General features: G+C 36.7%; 1 protein-coding gene across 1 annotated transcript in view; it reads left to right on the top strand.

Moving 5' to 3' along the window:
• Positions 1–21,653, top strand: part of LOC141906265 (dmX-like protein 2) — a 344,303-nt gene that overhangs the window by 150,067 nt on the left and 172,583 nt on the right. Inside the window, exons 20-25 of the mRNA XM_074795507.1 lie at positions 2,875–3,130; positions 5,203–5,343; positions 7,472–7,699; positions 9,420–10,733; positions 11,743–11,838; positions 21,155–21,309. Coding sequence (XP_074651608.1) covers positions 2,875–3,130; positions 5,203–5,343; positions 7,472–7,699; positions 9,420–10,733; positions 11,743–11,838; positions 21,155–21,309 — 2,190 coding nt within the window. The remainder of the gene's footprint in view (positions 1–2,874; positions 3,131–5,202; positions 5,344–7,471; positions 7,700–9,419; positions 10,734–11,742; positions 11,839–21,154; positions 21,310–21,653) is intronic.

Here is a 21,653-nt window from a genome sequence, read left to right on the forward strand (position 1 = left end):
TAGTCGTAGATCTCTTCCAATCAATCCAAAATGCTTTTAAACACGGAGCCGAAGTATCCTATGCAGGTTTCGCTTTTCGATTTTTATTAATTAACAACATTGTCGTTGATGTTCCAAGCTTATCCTGAATCAGTTATCCAAGATTAAACACCAACAATGTCTAACAGTTGTAAAATAACGAATAGATGTTAACCGTTCAAACGTAAATCATGCCGAGCGAAGATTCAGCTGGATACATGTTAAAATACCATGAATGACTGAGACAATAATCTGTACGTACGGAACACAGACTAAGCCGAACTATCGAAAAAAAGTTACCCTTTTGCGTAAGATTTCGGTCGCCACGTTCCTATTTACGTTGGAGCTCACACTGGTCCGTTGAATGAGCAGAACAGGACAACCAATGTTCATTCATTAACAGATTAAGCCGGCCATGCAAACAATACGAACAAAAGACAGCCTACCGTCTACGGATATAAGACGCGCCACGCGTTCGATGTCGTTGACGATTAATTAAATTGAATTTCAATTGACGCGATAAATCCAATTGGGTTCTCCACCATTTTGTGTTGATCTCCTCTCTCTTTTGCTTCGGGTTCCGAGTATCGAGTGGATTAAACCCTTAGAGGACAAACGATTAACTTCGATTTAACATATCTTTATTTTTCCGTCTCAAACACGCTTCTCTATGGCGTCCACACTCCCTCTACAAAATCACGTGACCCTTACATCACACAATCAATATTACTATATAACAGTATATTTCATAATTGCTCATTTTCACGAATTCTTCTCATGACTACAGCGCCATAATTACCTTCAAATGATTTAGATTGCTCGCCGGATTCAATTATGAATGTTTCAGACAAACAACCATTAAGGCGGATAATGTATTATCTTGCATAACTAAAAAATGCATGTATTCTCCCAGGACATAGAACCAAGAAACCTACGTATATAAATCGATTGATCTTTTTGAGAATACAATTCAGCTGCAGATCAATAACTTATTTATTGACCAAAAAGACAATTTTAAAAATTAGATTTATGCAAATGATAAATATCAAATATTATCATATCTCTTAGTTTGCTTCTGTCCTAATTACTTACATTTGTGGCGGACTTCGTTTTTGTGTCTGTTTGTCATTGTCGGGAAATCCTTTCGAAAAAAATTGTCACTTGAAATCCCGCTCGCCCGAAAAATCATCGCACTAAGTAGAGGTAAAAATAATATCCACGCGCCCGCAACAGAAGTCTTTGATAGTACTAAGTACTGGGTGTGATAACCTCGCGCAACTGATCATTACTATAAGCTGCGCGAACTACCTGGTCTAATTACCTCGTGCAACTGATCATGAAAATATCCTAGTTGCGCGAAAGTAACAACTCGCGCAACTGATCATTACACGATCGCGTAACTGGTTCGCGCAGATCATCAGTTTCTGACTTTTACATACCTGTTTTATTGGAACCTAGGCATATTTTGTTACTATGATCAATTGCAAAGTTGTAGTTCATGACATGTTCTATGATTGTGGTGAGTTACAAGGTTATTGGGTTTTGAATATGGTCACCTGGGGGCGTTGAATAGTAGAATAACTTAGTAATATCCATATTAAATGTGGAACGAGGCATATTATGTTATCACAATCAATTACAAAATCGTAGCTGCTGACATGTTCTTTGATTATGGTTAGTTTCAATGATTATGGTTAGTTTTAAGGTCATTGGTTTTTGTGTATGGTCACCAGGGGTCCTTGAATATTGAAATCGTTAGATTGTTGAGCATTTGAAACCACTTCCCAAGTGGGCATGGTGTCCCTGGACCCCTAGTTTCAATAAGTCACATCTCAGGTCGTTATATATGTACTAAAGTTTCTCCTGGTTAAGAAATCGCGGAAAGTACAATTACAATTTTGATTGCATTTGGCCTTTAAGATTAAGACCAAATTGAGGTATGTGAACTTTTGAAACACAATCATGTTTCATTCAACTTCTCTGTAAACGTTTTTAAAAATCTTAAACCAGTCTTATACTTGATAGAAATTATATCAATTATATCAAAATTATTTGCAATTATATCATTTAACATTTAAATAAACAAATCGTAACATTCATTTTATCAGTATATCATTGTCAATGAAAAGGATGGCTCCGACAATATCCAAATCATAGATAGATATAGTGAGATCAGTTAGGTTCGAAACCCTAGAAAACAACAACCTTCACCTTGCTCACGCGCATTCGATTGCAAGATGCGATAAATGATGAAATGCTGCGATCAGACAATGCGAAAATAATATCTGGCCCCGATGATGTTCCCGGGACTGTGAATTCGAGAAATATCGAATCCTAACCTAACCCCCCTCCAAATTTTTTAATGCAAATTTGAACGAATCAGAAGAACCACCTTGGTGATTATTGGTCCGTCATATGTCGGACCAACCGCACCGGTAGCTAAGCTGCTGCTCATTAATGGGGAGTCTGCAGAGTCCCGTTGATAGACTGTTTAGTAACGCATTTTCCTTGCCAAACATAATAAAGGCCAACTGAAAACCCCAAAAAATTGTGGAGTTTAAATGATATGTTTTTCTAATGTGGCCGGAATCGATTATTAGCAGTATAATAAATCATTTCATCAGCCATAAGAATTAAATAGGAGAATTATGATTTTGAGATAACTCGATCCTGAGAGAATATTGTCATTGTATCTATGTTATGAGTTATCTGGTTGCCAGGATTAAAAGTAAATTACAAAAATTTTTTCTAGCTATTATTTGCTACATCTTATTGTTATTATTTGATCCATGATTTTATAATGTTTACAATTTTTTAAATATATTTTAATTAATGACTCAACTGTTCTATATTCAGGTTTGTACCCAGCCACTCAGTCTCCCAGATGGTGTTGAAGTTATCAAAGCAACTGAAGCAGCTGGTCATCTAAGCTCAGCTTCTATATATCCAGCATGCTTTGCACCATATCTGTTTGCAACAGCATGTTCCGATGGCTGCATTCGCTTTTGGAAATGCCACGTAATGGAATCTGATGGTTTTGATCCTAAATATGAATGGTTTGAATGGGAAATGATGATTCCCAGCTCAGATACTAGTGTTGTACATATTCCTGGTAAGTCAATTGTTAAGTCAAACGAAGTATCTGTAAAAGTCATATTGGTCATCTCATATAATGTGTATAATGTTTGAATATTCTTTCAAGAATGTCAAAGATTAGTAAGTGTCTACATGAGGAATTTTGGATTAGTTCTCATTGTTTACATCGGGGAATACACTTTTGTTGCTATTTTCTCAATATTAAGGCTGGGAGTCCAATTTCAGTGCAATAGCAAGAATCTACAAATCAAATGAAATCTACAAGATGGCATTTTGACAAACAAGAAGCCACTTTATTGCACACACGTCGCCTCCATTGTATGTCATGGGATGAACAAGTTTTTGGGGAAGTTTTAAACACACTTTGATGGATTGACTCAGGTTCATAAATGCTCCTGTCCTCAACCCATCACTGCCCAGAATTTCGAATTCAATTATTTGCTGCAGTTTTCATACGCTTAGTATTATGTTCCTTTCCTAAATAAGGGGCACATTTTAATTAATTTACAATTTCATGATAAAGAAACTATAATTTCGGAAGAGTATCCAGATAGTTAAATAATAATAAGAACGCAACTATCACAATCTTCATGATGATAATGAGTTTATTTACATGTTCAAACGTTTCGATCGATTTCGACTCATCTCTTCGAGTCCTTTTTAAGAAATGACATGAAAAGATACAAGCTATGTATAGTATAATGTTACTAATTACAGAGAATATCATGCAGGCGTGAAGTGGCCTAGTTTACAAAGTACAAATGGATTATAAACATATCAAAATACGTTCAGTAAAAATGAGACACCATGAGTAGAAAGTTGTTTGTTAATACTTGGTTTTTTGGATTTTATATATAATGCCTCTTTGATGGTGATTTCAAAGTCATTTTTTCCAGAATCAACGATTGAAAAGTTGTTTTTTAAAGAAAAATTTGATGCACAATTTTTACATGATGTTAAATGTTCCTTAATTGCTGAAGGCGAAGTTCCATGCTCCTTTACCCTTGTGGCCAAATGTCGCATTGTTTTACCAATGTATGTGTTATTTGCATCACGCAAACATTTGAATTTATAAATAACATTGGCCAACAAGGGTGAAGGAGTATGGGACTTGAGTGAAAAGTAGTTCCTAATTTTGAAAGAAATATCCATGTTGCATATTAGTTGCATAAGCAGTAGTTGGTTTGTTTTCTCACAAGAAATTGATTTCCTAAAAAACGTTTTCCACAAAAATGGCTACCCGCAGGATTTGTTTAATTCGTGTCTTAGAAGATCTTTTGAATAGCAAATGTAGTGATGATACTCCCGCTAGTATGGTCAGGGAAGATAAGGTCGAAACATTTTTTTTCGTTCCTTACATAGGCCTCCCTTCGATTATATTTGGCAGAAAACTCAAGAGTCAATTCAAACAATATTACAACATGGATATTCGTATTGTCTTTACTTCTTTCAAAATTAGGAACTACTTTTCACTCAAGTCCCATACTCCTTCACCCTTGTTGGCCAATGTTATTTATAAATTCAAATGTTTGCGTGATGCAAATAACACATACATTGGTAAAACAATGCGACATTTGGCCACAAGGGTAAAGGAGCATGGAACTTCGCCTTCAGCAATTAAGGAACATTTAACATCATGTAAAAATTGTGCATCAAATTTTTCTTTAAAAAACAACTTTTCAATCGTTGATTCTGGAAAAAATGACTTTGAAATCACCATCAAAGAGGCATTATATATAAAATCCAAAAAACCAAGTATTAACAAACAACTTTCTACACATGGTGTCTCATTTTTACTGAACGTATTTTGATATGTTTATAATCCATTTGTACTTTGTAAACTAGGCCACTTCACGCCTGCATGATATTCTCTGTTATTAGTAACAGTATACTATACATAGTTTGTATCTTGTCATGTCATTTCTTGAAAAGGACTCGAAGAGATGAGTCGAAATCGATCGAAACGTTTGAACATGTAAATAAACTCATTATCATCATGAAGATTGTGATAGTTGCGTTCTTATTATTATAAAGAAACTACTCTGAAACAGATTCTGGGTAATGAGTTTTAAAGATTTCTGTTAATAGGAAAACCCATGACAGTTAGCTGTGCATACAGTGGTAGGGTTGCTGTAGCTTACAGGATGGGTGATGTCCGTAGTAGTTCTGATGATCCTGACAATAAATTTGTGAATTTGTATGTTGCAATTCATGAATGCGAATCAACAGGTATGTAAAATTGAAGAAACCCCACAATTTGAAGAAACAAAACCTCAATAGGGCATGTCCCAGCAGATTCACAAATATGAAGTTGCTTGGAGGACAGGTCATTGGATCATATTTTACCTTCAATAAAAATGGTTACATGATGTTCATAAAAACAAACAGGCTAAACATCTTAAAATCATTTCAAAAATCATCATTTAACTACCAAATAGTAGGGAGATAAGCCATTTCTAATTTACTTGCCATGAATCTTAGAGAACTGTGCTGGTGTACGGGTTTCTGATTGAGCGTTGATATTCTTATCACAGTAGCATGTCATGCCTCGGGTGACAAAGCAACTGGTTTCCGGAGCTAAGGCCCTTTGACTGTGCAACTGACCATATATTAGTATGTATCATCTATAGCAGTATCGTCTACTGTTTAAATTACGGGCTTTATTTTAAGATTTAAGATTGTATTTCAAGATGGATTTCTATGAAATCTTTAGTTCATTTAGTTTTTGGAAGGAATATTTTTATTTGCACTACAGAAAATATTATTGACAATTATGCAAAGTCCAGGAAGAATAGCTTTTTCTCAAATTTGATGGATGACCTTTATATGCTAATTAGTCATTCGCTCGTACTGCAAATTCAATCAAATTTTATTCTACCAAAAATACCAAATCCAATTCAATAATACTTTTTTGAACAAATAAAACATTGAATCCAATTCAATTTTGCTTTATTGGACAACTTTCAGAAAATCCAATTCAATGGTGTACTCGCAGTGCTACTGTGGCAATCGAGGATTCCACTTATGGCAGGCGTGTTCAATTTTCTTCTACATTTCAATTTAATCTGAATGAACTTTTCTCTTAAATGAATCAAATATTTCTGAAAACTATTCCGATATCTGGGTAGAAGAACGAAAGTATTTCATATTTGGTAGGTTCTGCAATTATATATGGATTCGGGAGTCTAAAAATCCAGTTCAAAGTTAATTGAAAATGAACTAATTTTGACGACGAATAACCATCTGCTTGTCATGCCATCTGGCAGGATAGCTGGTTTTGGGGGTACCCCATTCTATTCCACATTCAAATCAATGAGACAAAGGGAAAAGATTGATCTGAGTAATGTGCTATTCGTTTTAAACTTGTTATGTGCAATAGGTTAGGTCGAGTCGAATTCACGCTTTTTCTTACTCAAGCGGCTAAGTGAACCGTGTCCGATGCTGTCGAAGGATCCTTTTTGGATTACACCTTGAAATTAGCTTTCTTGCTAAGTTTCAAGGTCATTGATTTCAGTATATGATCATCAGGGTGTGTTAAATATTGAAATGGTTGAATTGTTGACCATTTGAAACCATTTCCCCAATGGTCATGGTGTCTGGACCCCTATTTTATTGGTTTACGAATTTTTTTTACCCGCTTTTTGGTGGCACTTTTTTATACCAATTGTGGTGCAGATTTGTATGAGCGCAAACGGTTCATGACATGAGCGTCTAGCCGCATTCAAAGCACCGGGATCGCAACTTGATTCCTCGGAGATTTCTGCCGAAAACGATATTTTCGACGGCCTTTTGATAGGATATTATTTGTTTGCAATTAAGCAACAGCTGACAGCATTATCCATGCATAGCTGATAACCTTGGTGCCAGGTACTTTGTAACATTGATTTGTTGAACTGTTGGGCACTATCCAAAAATGACATGCCCATCTCATCACAGAACTTGCATAGTCATGACGTAATTTGGGAACAACTATTTTTCAAAACGATGTAAAATACTTCGGAGCAGCGTAAGATTTGATAGTAAAACGATTAGTTCAACTGTTTGTCCATTTTGGTCCTTTTAGGACCTACATTAGTATGTAATCCCAAAACTCAGCTGGGTCGTTCTCTCAAACTAACCAAATTAACATTTGTTATAGAGTAGAGGATTTGTTTTCAGTTTGGCTTATTTTGGAACCACAATCAAATACAGAAAATTGTAGTTCATCACATGCCTGACAAGATAACCCATAACCCATAATCCCAACAGTAGATACGCATCTAGCAGATGGTGTAGTTTTAGAATATAATAACAACATTACTGAATTTAATTATAATAACAACATTACTGAATTTAAGCAAGATTTCTTTTATTTCAGGGGGTTCTCAGTGGAATTTAGAGGATACCATTGAACTAAAAAATATCTCCATTCCTGATCCAAAATCAGAGATTGACCTCAGAGTGATTTATGGTGCAACGGGAACTTCACCTGATGAACCTACATCATCGCGAATTCCATCTCTCTCACAAGGCAAAGTTCATAGATCTTCGTCAATTCCAAGTCTAAGCACCATTTACAGTGTAAAGAAATACATAGCAGAAAAAGGTTTGTAATCAGGCTATACAATTACATTGTCTTGTCAATGTCTTAGCCCAAAGAAACATACCTTTGTTTACAGTGTTCACCGACTTGTCAGAAGGTGCAGACCAAAAATATTTTTTGGAATTACTTGAAGAAAAAGTAGTGAAGAACAAATTTTGACCGTTTCAGCTTGCGAGAATTTGATGAAAGATTTATCACATGTATATGTGCCATCGGTGCTTCATTGAATATTTTTTTGATTGCCTTTTCTATACTCGATCATGTGAGCGTGAGTGCTGAACACACACTTACACAGTACATACACTATTATGGTGCATTCCTAGGTTTTTAATCCTGCTAAACTTAAATTTCCTGTTCATGAAGCAAACTGACTCTTTCAATATAATGCGTGTGGTGACATCACTGCTGTGAAACTAAGCATGGGGTTCAGTGTCAGCTAAGCAGGAAATCTATAGTTGTATCGAAATGCAACAATCTACTAGTATCCCAAATGCTGCCTAATCAGCCCCAGATCACTTAGGCAGCCGCACCTGTATGGACAAGACGTGCCTGCGTGGGAGAGCTGAGCCAAGTGTGCAGGGTGGTAGGATAAACCCTCGACCCTGAACATCATACTGACCATTGATGCAAGTTCTACTGGGAAATCTTGGAAAACAGACTGGACCTTCAAGTCCCCCCAGGCAAATACTGCCAGAATAGGGGATGATGGATCTATGAACTTAGCAACGAATATTCCTGTTTCACTCACTGAATGCACTATATATGAAATCTATAAAACAACAACATCATTCCTTCACTATATTCATAGCTCTACTGCTGGCTATCCATCGTATGTTTTATTGTGTTATGTATAGCGGTAGCAACGCTTTACACGGGATAGAATTTAGGAACCTTGAACAACTTCTAAAAGGATTAAATACGCTTTGAACGCTTGTTATGCGGTGCGGGATTACGGACTGTAATTCATTGGATCATTTCAGACGTACAGTGCTTATTTCACCTCATGCTTATTTCATGCTCTTAATCAAATCTATGAGTTTGCCATAGCTTTGTTGTTCATAAAGCGTACCAAAAGCTTGTATTATTAAGTGGTGCAACATGTATGGAACTGTTAGTTTGACTACAATGACGTCTACTATCATGAGTTTTTCACAGCAAATATGCACCTGCTGTGTACGGGGAGCTGGTAAAAATAGACGACTATAAAGTATTATTTCTCAGTAATGGCTGTACTAAAATCAAAATTAGTAACATACCTATCATTTAAACACGTATCTCATTCAAAAAGTATGTTTTACACAAAATTCTATTTAGTGGGCATTTGACCTTTGTGATAAAATCTTACAGTTAACAGAATTTGATCATGTCATGGCGCTTTGTTTCGTGAATAAATATGTAACCCGTATTTAGATAGAATGAAGTAAGTTTTCTTTATAACTAAGAACCTTAATTTTCAGTAGAAATTGTCGATTTACATATGCTGATAATTTGGATATCGAAATTAGTAGTGATGGAAAATTTCAAATTGCTAGACAAATTTCGGCAAATTTATGATGTGTTTCTAACTTATCAGTTACTCATCCCACAACTCTACCATAAATCTCCCAGAAAGTTTGAATAATTGAAATTGACAAAACAATATCATGCAGGAAGATGCGTTAGGTAGTTAATTTTTTGGGATAATTCTCAATCATTTCAAATACTCATATTTTTGATTTTTTAGGAAACAAATATGGTGTTTTAAAGCAAAAGCATTTGATTCAGCTTGACTGGGTGCCAATGGAAGATGGTTCTCATATTCTGACAGTTGGAGTAGGATCTAAAGTCATGATGTATGGACAAGTTTCGAAAGAAATTGCCCATGCTATGCAAAAAGGCCAACAAACCCAGTCACGACCCATGCTCCAGAAAAGTAAATCAATGACGGTTAAACATGCATCAGAAGAGATTTGTTGGATGAAACTTCGTTGTATTGACTTACAGACAGCTGATGGTTTACCCCCATTACCAATGCATGTCTCATGGGTCAGAGATGGTATATTGGTAGTTGGAATGGATAATGAAATGCATGTTTATTCTCAATGGAGAAGTCATTCTGAAGGCTATGAAACGATTAGTGACAATGAGGAAAATGATAAGCGCAGTTTGACAGATTTCAATTTGTTGTCATCGTCAAACGCCACATTAACTATGGCTAAAAAGAATTCCAGTTTCATTGGTTTAAAAACTTCTGCTTCATCATCTAGCTTATTGATGCTTGGCATTACTGAAACATCAATGAAAAGGAAGGATAAAGATAGAGAGGGTATAAAAAAGTCTTCTTCGAATAGCGATAGTACAACCAGTCTTGGTTGGATTCAGGACTGTGGACTCTTTGAGGCCGCTAGAATTGCAAACCCCGTTTTGCCCCAATATCATCCTAAACAACTATTAGAACTATTGAATTTCGGTAAAATTCGTCGCGTGAAGGGGATTCTTGCACATTTGGTCCGATGTATTTCTGGAAGTGGTGCAATAACGAAATCATCAAATCAGAACAAAACAAGGCGTATGTCATTTAGTGCTAAGTTCAGCCCAACTGACGCACAACTGACGGAAGAAGTGCTAGATTATATTGAAATAAATTCCATTCCACCACTTCCTATTTATGCAATTCTCAGTGCCGATAATGATAGTTTCTGTCAGCAAGATATCAAGGCAGCATCACCCTATTACCATTCAACAATGGCTATTGGAACAGACTATTCATCTTTGTTCAATACTCCTCATGACTATTCAGATGCATACCAGGACAGAGGAGATACTGAGGATGATAGTGTATTTGAAAAAACACATAAACTACTTTCATCTAGTTCTATGAATCCAAACTATTTTGGACCAGCGCAGGCACATCTATTATCTCGTCACTTGACGCACATGCAGCTTCCTGGTTTATCAAGTTTGGATCAGATGTATTTGCTTGCTCTTGCTGATACAGTTTCCAACACAAAATCAGACTTTAGTGATCATTTTGCTCCAGACAGAGCTGTAAAAAATGGTAAGACTTCCAGATTTCCTGATGATATTTAATGATTTAGCAGGTTTGACTACTTGTTTTGTAAGTAGTAGTCAGACCTTGATAAATCACTTTTATGAGGCCCATTTATATCTAGCATTCACTTTTCGTCAATTTGTTCTGATGGCTGTCCATCCATAATAGGAATCAATTTATTTTCCAGAGAAGAAATTGACTCATTAGCTATCATGATGTTCTACTGTTGTTCATTATTGTCAAAATATGCACATTTTCTGATGGGTCTAAAGTGTCCTCTATATGGCCATATGTGATAGAGAAATCATTATATCCCTGCAACGAAGTGTATGGGGGTATGCTGGAGTCGGATTGTCCGTAGTCCGTCCATGGACACAATCTGGTCCGGACATCTCCTAAACTACTGGCTCTCATAACTTAACAGATATATTTGTCTGGATATGTAGTTTTGCATCTGCGCTTTATTTTGTAATTGGATCAAAAATGGCTGACTGGCGGCATATATGTTTTCTTGGATGCTAAATACATGAAAAAGAAGATACAAGCATAAACTTCTAAATAAAGCAGATTTGATAATGAAAATGTCTGCAGATATGTTGTTAATGGAATGATAAGCCTCTGCACAGTTTTAAGGTCACGTGATGGCCACCGGGGTTGTTGAATACATGAAAAATTGATCACTTATGATCACTTTGTAAATAAAACATATTTCATTATGTCTCCCTGGTGGGAATTGGGGCACATGAGAATGGAGGATTGAAAATGGAGGTTGCGTCATGAAATATGGCAACCAGGGCAGCCATCTTGACTTTCTATTTTGCGCATTACAGCCTATAATTCTTGATGGATATTCATGAAATTGAGTGAGTTGGTTTAGGTCTGTTGAAAATGGAAGTCATTGGCCATCGAATATGTCCATAGAATTTCAGCTCTCTCAGCACTCTTGATCGTTATTTTTTTTCATCATGCTTGTCATGTTTTTGCATCATTGATGCATTTATTGGTGTCTATTCAGCTGAGAGTCATAAAGAGCAAGGACATTGTATTTCAACATTTAGCAAGGGAACTGGTGGATATGCAGCATCTGGAGGAGTACCATCTGGAACTACTGGTGAGTCATGACTTCTTCTAGGGGCTCTTGGCCACTTTATAGTAGCTTTTTATCTCGGGCGAATGTTGTAACGGATCCAAAAAACGAATTTTACTTACAAATGATGTTGTAAATTTGACACAAAGTCATGCAATCCACTATATTTATGTGCAAAATGTAGCTTAATGCGCCTGAGATATAAAGATCCGTGGATCGCTTGCTAGCTTCTTAACTCTACCTTCACTTGTGACTCACAATGCAGACCTGTTAAACCCCTACGGGATTCCTGTATTTGCTACGGATTTTAATAGCTAAATACGGAAGTACGGATGCTCTGTAAAAACTACGGTTTTATATCCATTCTTTTCAAAATATGGATTTGTTTTATCTTCCTGTATGAAAATACGGCTATTGTATATCATCACATCTGTGAATATGGTTATGAACTTCCAAAAACGGGAGTACGGGTTCATTTACTTCTACTACTCGTAAATCGGGTCAGCGTATTGATTAGCACTGAGTTATGGCAGTGGCGTACACGTGCATCTATCTTCTTTCACTGCATTACTGCTGTGTGTGATCAATATAATCTCTTTACACACACTATACACACAGTCACCCGTGACAGCATACCAATGTGAATGTGAGCATTGGTGCGCGCGTTATGATTACATTTTTCATGCAGTGTTTGAATGAAAGGTTTTTGAAGTGAATAAACTTTCAATGAATATTTTATCTTGACCAGAAAAATACCAAGTAGTAGACAAGTATGAATAAATGTCGAGATAAATATATCTTTAGCTGGTAAAACCTGGGGTTAAAGACTCATTGACTTAAAAGTGGTCTTTACTGTATTTCGTGTGGCCAGGCTTTTTATTTTGAAGGTAGGTATAATGTCAGAAGGTTGAATAAAAATAGAAATGAAATGTTTTTTTATTTTCTTTTTAAACGATTATTTTCCTGACTTTATAGTATATATAATGTAATATAATATATATTTTCACCCTTGGGGAAAACCCACCACTCAACCTTTCATCACCTGATAGTGGCAGCATTTGCCTCATTTCCATAATACCAAGTGGTTTCACTCCCAGGAAAAGATCGATATTGCTAAATTAAATGGCACATGTTGAACATACTGTCTGTTAAGAACACTTGAGGTTTTTTGACGCCTTATAAAACGTAACCATTATGAAACCTAAACAATTTTAACCATTCAGCATCATTGTACAAATCACAATGTAGATTATAGGAAGTCACATACAGCCTAAGTAGGGAACTCACGTACGGTTAACCTGTCAAGATCACCGTACAGTCACGTACGAGTAACAACTTCGTACTTAAAATGGTATTGGTTACTATAATAGGCCTATATTGACAAATAAATACCGGTAGGCTTTCTTAGCTTCCACACTTCATAACCGAACCAACTGACCGACCAGTATATTTTAGTCCCAATACGCACCAACCGGCACAGGCTTGACTCTGTTTGTCAAATGTGTGTTCTGTAGTAGGCAATCGTAGTCACCTGATACTTTTCTCTCATTTGTTTACTCTCTGAGTCGAACGTAAGTTTAGTAGTCACCCGCGACTCAATGACCTTGATTTAAACATGATCAATTCAAAATGTATTTATTGACAATTTTTGCTACATGAACAGATCAGCAATATGCTTTAGATGCATAGTGTGTTCGGGGCTCTAGTGATATTCAATTCATGTAATCGTAAATTGTAGAATCGCAAATACTTTAGCATGCTCTTTTGCGATTTTATGCGATTGTAGCGAACATATGAATCGCACTTAACATTTATGATATTCAATTCATAGAATCGCGAATGTAGAATCACAAATTCTTTAGAATTGCATGCCATCGAGATGGAGATTGTCACACTAACAGAACAAAATAAGACTGAATAATTCACAGAAAATTCAATATTCTATACACTAATGAAGAAAAAACAAGAAAGTACAAGAACTGGACTTAACATCACTCAAAAAATGAAAACATCACAACGTTACTAGATGGCTGACCAGACTGTTACAATCACTACAGAAGCCAAAGAAGAAATATAGGGCTTTCGCACGACAGGCAGAAGGTTTGTTAGCCAGAAAAGTACTACATTTTATGGCCACAATCTATAGGCCACAAATCCAGCTTCTGACAGAGATCACAAAACATACGAGTGTGACAAGCTCAAAGCACAAAAAATTTCTCTCCGCTGGCAAACGGCCAAAGAAAGAAGCCTATGCTACAGATGTCTGAATACAGGACACCTGGGTAGCAAGTGCAGATTCAATAATCGATGCATTAATCAGGGATGCATAAAATCCCACCATAGGCTACTACATGAAAATCTCCCAGTACCACCAAGCTCAGATCTGCCAGGGAAGAGTCATTTGAGATCAGATGCTCCATGTTGGGAGCCACAAAATCATCGAACTCATCAAATGACAACAGATATTTTCAAACACCTGCTGATAACTATAACATCACAGAGGGGGATGTGAGAATCTACACTTCCTCCAGAGATCGGAACACAGAAAAACAAAGAATTTCCCTCAGAAATATACCAGTTGTGGTCTCTAATGGCGCTAAACAATATCAGATCAACGCATTTCTTGATGATGGTTCTACGACAACCTACATCAATCAAGAACTAGCAAGTGCCCTATCACTCAGAGGTCCAAAATCAATAAATCAATACCATAAATGGACAACAACACGTTATAAAAACAGAAAAGTTTATTTCAAAGAATCGAAAGTATTGATAGAAAGGTCGGCAAAGAAATTAATGCTTATACATGTACTTCGAAACAAGATTGTAGGGACATGAAAATCGTTGATTGACAGAAAAGATGAAAAAAATGTTCACTGTTAAAAGGCGTTCGAATACCTAGCTGCAAAAACAATTTAGCAGGATATGTGTTGATAGGTATAGATATCATCGAATTGATATACTCAATTAAAGAAATAGTAGGGCAACCAGGAGCACCTATAGCCCACTTACTGCATTAGGGTAGACTGTTGTTAGTCCAGTGGAAACGTGCAGTTATATGGAGAAGTATTGAACAACGGGGAAGATCCTAAGATTCTGGGAAATGGAATACTCAGGAACCATCAAAAGCCTTACAGTGTTGAAGAAAGTATAGCAATGAGAAATATAGCTGCAAAGCAGCGATGACGGGTTTTCTGCATAGCCATTCAGGGTGATGGGAATTGTAGAACATTTAAATACCAATACATAGAATAAAATGCATTGACAGATTCAAACCTAATATTCAACCACTGTGTAAACGTCAAATGTGATTCAGCTTTGTAACCGAACTTACGCGGACGTACAATCAACAAATATGAATTTATTCGACCAGGCATTTATTTTGGCATTCAAACATCATGATACCATATTATCACCACAATTAAAAATTGATCTGTCCTATTAAGAACTCATCTTAAGCTCCTGCTGAGTCGATAGATTGAGTAAATTTACAGATAAGAACGTATTATGATTTGGAATAGATTCAAAGAGTTAATCTCTTTATTGAAATATTTGAATAAATACATATATTGTAGTGTAGATTCAATCAATAAATTATGAATTGATTTGGTTTGAGTTTCGGGCCAATGTTGATTTCGGCTTTAATGGATTACAAATTCTATACTGAAAAACAATTTATACCTGCAACATGTGTGTAAATATCAAACCTATTCCACTAGTTGTGTTTGTTTCCTAATTAACGGGAGATTCACTCTTGACTTAGTTTTTAGAAAATAATGTTCATTTAGAAATTCATTACCTTTTTCTATAATAATATTTGTTCCGGCCTAATTTACATTACTGTATGAACCAATGTAAATATAAATTACAATCAGATCCAAATTGGCTAAAAAGTACATAGGACTAAATGAAATGAACTGTTAGTCACTTTGCTTGAGTTGAAAGAATCAGATCTTCTATGGTGCAACATCTGTCAAAGAGAGATATCTTGGTGTTCACTGTCCTTGATCATTTAACTTTATTTTTTTATTATTATATTATTATTATGGTATTTTAAGTGCCAGAATCCACTTAAGTGATCAATGACACTATATTACTGAATAAATCTAATGTGGTGAAAACAAATGTGTTTTGAGGCTTCTCATGAAGACAGAGATACTCGAAGCCGCTCTTACATGGCGAGGTTGTTCCACAAACGTGGAGCAGCGACTGAGAAGACTCTGTCTCCAAGAGAAGCTAATCTTGAACGGGGTTTAGTAAGCAAAAGATCATTTACTGAACGTAACATTCTAGTCGGGAGTAAGGTGTTAAAAGGTCTTGCAGATATTTTGGAGCCAGTCCATAGAAACATTTGTAAGCCAACAATAGGATCTTGGAGTTAATACGCTCTTTGACTGGGAGCAAGTGCAGCTGTTTGAGAATAGGAGAAATGTGTTCGTATTTTGAAGTGCCAGTTACTAGTCTGGCTAAAGAGTTCTGAACTTTTTGTAATTTAGCAATAATGAAATTTTAATGGAACTCAATTTTTTAATGGAACTCAATTTTGTGCTTTCTTATGATGTCACCCAGAGGACCGACATATATACTAAACAGGAGGGGGCCCAAGACTGACCCCTGTGGCACGCCTGTTAAGAGAGGACATGGGCATATATAATAACATAGAGTCCTTTCTGATCAGTAGCGTCCTGTATCTGTGTATTGTAAAAGTCCTTCTTTGCCTCTTCAATTTTCCTAACAACTCTAACGTGTTCGGCCTTGTAAATTTGGCGATGAATTTCATGTCTCGTAGACCGCCATACTTTTTCAGCCTTCCTCCTTGACGCATTTCATGAACAGCAGCACAGTACAAGGGGACTTTTGTCCTTTAAGTAACTAGTTTGTCTCTAACCGGTGCGTGGGATTCTAGTATTGCACTCAAACCAGAGTTATACGGGTCGACAGAATGCTGTGAAGGATCAGCGAACTTTAAATGAACATCATTCGCGAAATCCTGATGGTCGACGGCCTTTAATTTCCGTGTGCTAATTCGAACTCTGTTTTGACGCTGGACAGCCTGTACGCGAACTCTGAATTCAAATGGATAATGATCACAAAAAAGGTCAGGATATCCAGAAGTGTCACTAATAAGTTCCATGTCAGAGCATCTTGTAATCAAGTGATCGAGGATATGTCCTTTCCGATGAGTAGGAAAAGTGATGTGCTGATAAAGACTGTGTCTATCGAGAATATCAAGATAGCGCTGAGTCTCCCTGTTATTGGTATTGTCAAAATGATAGTTAAAGTCACCCATGAGTAATAGAGGACATGCAAACTGAAGATGAGCATCGATGAATTTATCAAAACTATCAGGACTTCGAATGCTTTTATGTCTAGACCTGGTATGCTCGTCTGAATTAAACAGATGCCCTCTGTAGACAACTGCGAAACCAGGTGAGCCACAGGATTTCACATCAGGAAGTGGCTTTTGAATTAAAGAGATGTGCTAGGAAACGTCCCAGTTAATGACGTATCACCAACCTGCTTGAATATAAACACTGATTCAGCAGTAGTCAAAACATTAGGGATGTTGTGGGATGCACAGTCTGATGTTTTTCAGTTCAAGGTCACCTGCATACCAAAACAAACCAATTTCACTGAGAGAAAAGTACTCGGCAAACTGGCATCAATCTTTGATCCGAAAGGATTCCTCGCATCATATACGATCCGTGCAAAAATGATGCTACAAGATTGCTGGTTAAAGGGTGCAACGTGGGACAGTAGTCTACAGGATGAAGAACAGAAAAAATGGCATTGATGGTTCGATGAATTAGAAGAGTTAAAAGAATTAAGAGCACATTAAAATCCAAAGATGCTGACAGAAAAGGAAATTTGAATTAAGCATGCATACTACATCTGATGCGTCCCTTGTGGCCTACGCAGCTGCTGTTTACACGAGATATAAATATGAAAATGGTCACATACACGTTGGCATTGTGGCTGCAAAAGCTAAATTAGCCCCATTGAGCAGTCTTTCAATCCCCAGACTCGAACTCATTGGTGCAATGACAGCACTAAGACTGACAACTACGATATGCCAGACACTAGAGATTGAATTGAATACAGTAACATTTTGGTATGACTGTTCTTTTTTGAATGTTCTGAATTGGACACAAAACCAAAGTGGAAATTTCAAACCATTTGTTGCCCATAGAATTTAGAATTGGAGAAATCCATGAGAAAACAAATCCTAGGCAATGGAGACCATCAATCCAAGCAATATAGCAACAAGAGGACTAAGTGTCGAAGACCTGACAGTCGGTGACAAATGGTGGCATGGACCACCATTCTTGAAGTCGACAGAAGATTGGCCAGAAAGAAAGCCAAACGTTGAAATGAAAGAGGATCCAGGGAGAAAGGGATCAGTGATCTCACTACGTCAAAACTATTGAGGAACCAATCATAGACGTAGACAGATATTCCAGATGGTGAGTCGTTGATGACAAGCATAGATTGCCCATTCTGGGCATACATGTCGTCAATGTAATGGCCTGTTACTTCATTTCATAGAGAACTGCAAAGTGAAGAAACAGAGAAATAAGGACAAAGTATTGTGAAAACAGGAATTGGATAGAGCTGAGATTTTGATCATCAAACAAACCCAGCAGAGAGCATTTGCCGAAGAACTAGAAAGCATTAGAAACATTAAGTTTGTTAAGCATACTAGCAGACTAATGTGTATTATGCCTTTCATTGATGAAAATGATGGTTTGATGAAAACTGATACTCGTCTCGCAAATGCGACTCATATTACTGCTGATGTCAAATATCCAGTTATCTTACCAAAAAACTTCCATGTCTCAAAGTTGATAACCAAGTACTGCCAGGATCAACATCACAACATGGGCGTATGATACACACACAGCATGATCAGAGAAAGATACTGTATTCTAAGATCACGTGAACTAGTAAATACAGTTAAAATCAACTGCAATGAATGCAATAGACAGTGATATCGAATTTTGTCAATGAAACAAGTCATGGCACCTCTCCCAAAAATCCAAGTCTTACCAGCCACAACTCCATTTACCAACACAGGATTAGACTTCGCTAGACCATTTCTGACCAACCAAGGTAGAGGAAAGACAAAACTAAAAGATATCTGTGCCTCTTCACATGCCTGCTAACCAGAGCAGTGCATTTGGAGATGGCATGAGACCTAAGCACAGACGACTTTCTGAATGCATTGATAAGGATGACTCTGAGGATAGGCAATGGGACCAATTTCGTAGGAGGATATAGAGAATTATAACCATTGATCGACAATTTGGACACAGAAAAGATATGAACATGGTGCTGGAACCGACCTGCTGCCCCAGACTTTGGGGGAGTATTTGAAACCATGATTCAGGCGGCTAAAAAAGCCATATACTGCATTCTCGGGAATGCAGAAGTGATCAACGACGAACTAGAAACTGCTATAGTAGGAACAGAAGGACTGATCAATGCGAGACCACTGACGATACCAAGTAATGACGCAAACGACGCCCCCGTCTTAACACCGAATCATTTCTTACACGGACAGACAGACCTATGAAGTATAGACAGGAGATATGTACAAGACTTATTAAAACTGATGTTGGACAGATTGCTACATGAAATCGTTCATAATCAGGGTGCCCGATCAAAATGGCACTCCGAAAAATCCAAAAAGCTGAAGTAAGGAGATGTAGTGTTGATTATAGAAAGTGGTACTCCACGTGGAGAATGGAATTTCGGAATGGTGGTTGAAACGTTTCCTGGAAGTGATGGTCGGGTGCGAGTTGAAGATGTGCGCGTCAGTAACAAGATAGTTTGTCACTCGATAAATAAACTTTTCTATATGGATTATGATTAACTAGAACTGTTAGGCGTATTAAGTAGAACTTTGTCGTATATTAAATATCAGAACACTAATGGATTATAATATGCGCGTGTGTTGAACTTGTGTTATTGCGACTTTAATGGATTAAACTTTTGAACTTAGAACATTTCAAGGATGAAGCGAATTGCATTATTTTTTCTTAGCCAAAATGGATCATTATATACATAACATTTTATTCGTGGATATAGCTTCCTGGAAACTGAATTGGAAATCACGAAGTTATCTATATAATCGTGCCATGAACTATATTCGTGGACTATATACTCGTTATGAATAACTGCAAACATTTATCTATTAGAAGCTGACATTTCCGGGATTATCAGACGGCCCAGTTTATCCGTAAATACTGATGGCAGCGCGATATGTTTATACTGAGGAAATGTGGAAAATTAAATGTTTATTTTGAGAATATATTGAATAAGTTATGTAGTAATAGTCATCATAATAGAATTAGATTTAGGAAATTATTATCAGAATAGTAATCAAGAAATTGTATTTACACCCTGCGCACAAAACTTAAATTTCAATTCAAATTTTATGGATCTACGGACAGATCATTTTCCACACCTTAGTCCATAACAGAGACATTCTCGAATATCTTCTTTTCGCTTCACTGACTGCTAGTCTCCATTTCCGTGTCATTTTGCCAAAAGTTTTACCACAAAACTTGTCAAAAGTTCATAAAACTTTTAATTCTAGCACAGAATCTACTGGAGCTCCACCTGGTAGATGTTTACTTCCTCCAGAAAACATTCAAATGCAATAGGGTTCGAGTCCCGACTTAATTATGTAACGTAAAGTGACCCCCTTCTGGGAATGAGGTGCATTTATTCTGTATATGTTTTATTGGCTTCCTGGATGGGGGTGCATACTGAAACGGTTAAAATGGACACCGTTTTAATCTCAGTGATGCCTCCAGGTGATTGATCAAAACATGGCTAATGTTTATCTTTAGGTAGTTAGATTTAGAAACTTACATTAAGAAGGCTGATTCCTTAATTCCTGGAGAGGTGAGAATATTTCAACAATTTTGTTGGGAAACCCTGCTTATTCATAACAAATGCAGATATTTTATACGATAATATCCTGGACTGAAACGGTTAAAGTGGACACCGTTTTAATCTCAGTGACTCCTCCAGGTGATTGACCAAAACATGGCTAATGTTTATTTTTACGTAGTTAGATTTAGAAACTTACATTAAGAAGGCTGATTCCTTAATTCCTGGAGAGGTGAGAATATTTCAACAATTTTGTTGGGAAACCCTGCTTATTCATAACAAATGCAGATATTCTATACGATAATAGCACATTGGGCAGCGATTGTGGGCAGTAATGGAAGAAAATGAATTTTAGTATCTGGGGACATTAGAAATCCTCTGTCCATGAATTTCCATACATCAGAATTCAAACTTGTATCTCTTTGTTTTTTGAATTTTTTAGACTCAATGGATGACTGTGGCTTACGTTATATGCTTGCTATGCATCATTATATTTATCTGATGAGTACCTTACCCCATTCCCAGAGGATTCAACTTCAGAGATATGGAATGAGTTCAGCAAACATTGTTTGGGCATTCCATTCTGAGGCCCAAGAGGTAAATACTAAGATATTATATTACCCTTGTAATTCCTATGATAAAACAAATCAACTTGTTATTTATTCCAAGCTAGCTACGGGTCATTTTGACCGATAGTATACAAGCTTGGTACAAATGTAGGGCATTACTTGCGGCAGAACCCTATGTAAAATTGGATTGATGCGATTCAAATTAAAGGATGCAATTGTTGACCAATTTTTTTCAATCTTGGTACAAAAACAGGACATCACAAAACCCTATTTAAATTTGGGTCGATTCAATTCAATTTATGCAGGGATCATTATCTTCCAATTTTTATCGGAATCCGATATTCAGGTTCTGAGATCTGTATAAATCCATTG

Source organism: Tubulanus polymorphus, chromosome 5, assembly GCF_964204645.1.
Source record: "Tubulanus polymorphus chromosome 5, tnTubPoly1.2, whole genome shotgun sequence".
NCBI classification, from domain to species: Eukaryota; Metazoa; Nemertea; class Palaeonemertea; order Tubulaniformes; family Tubulanidae; genus Tubulanus; species Tubulanus polymorphus.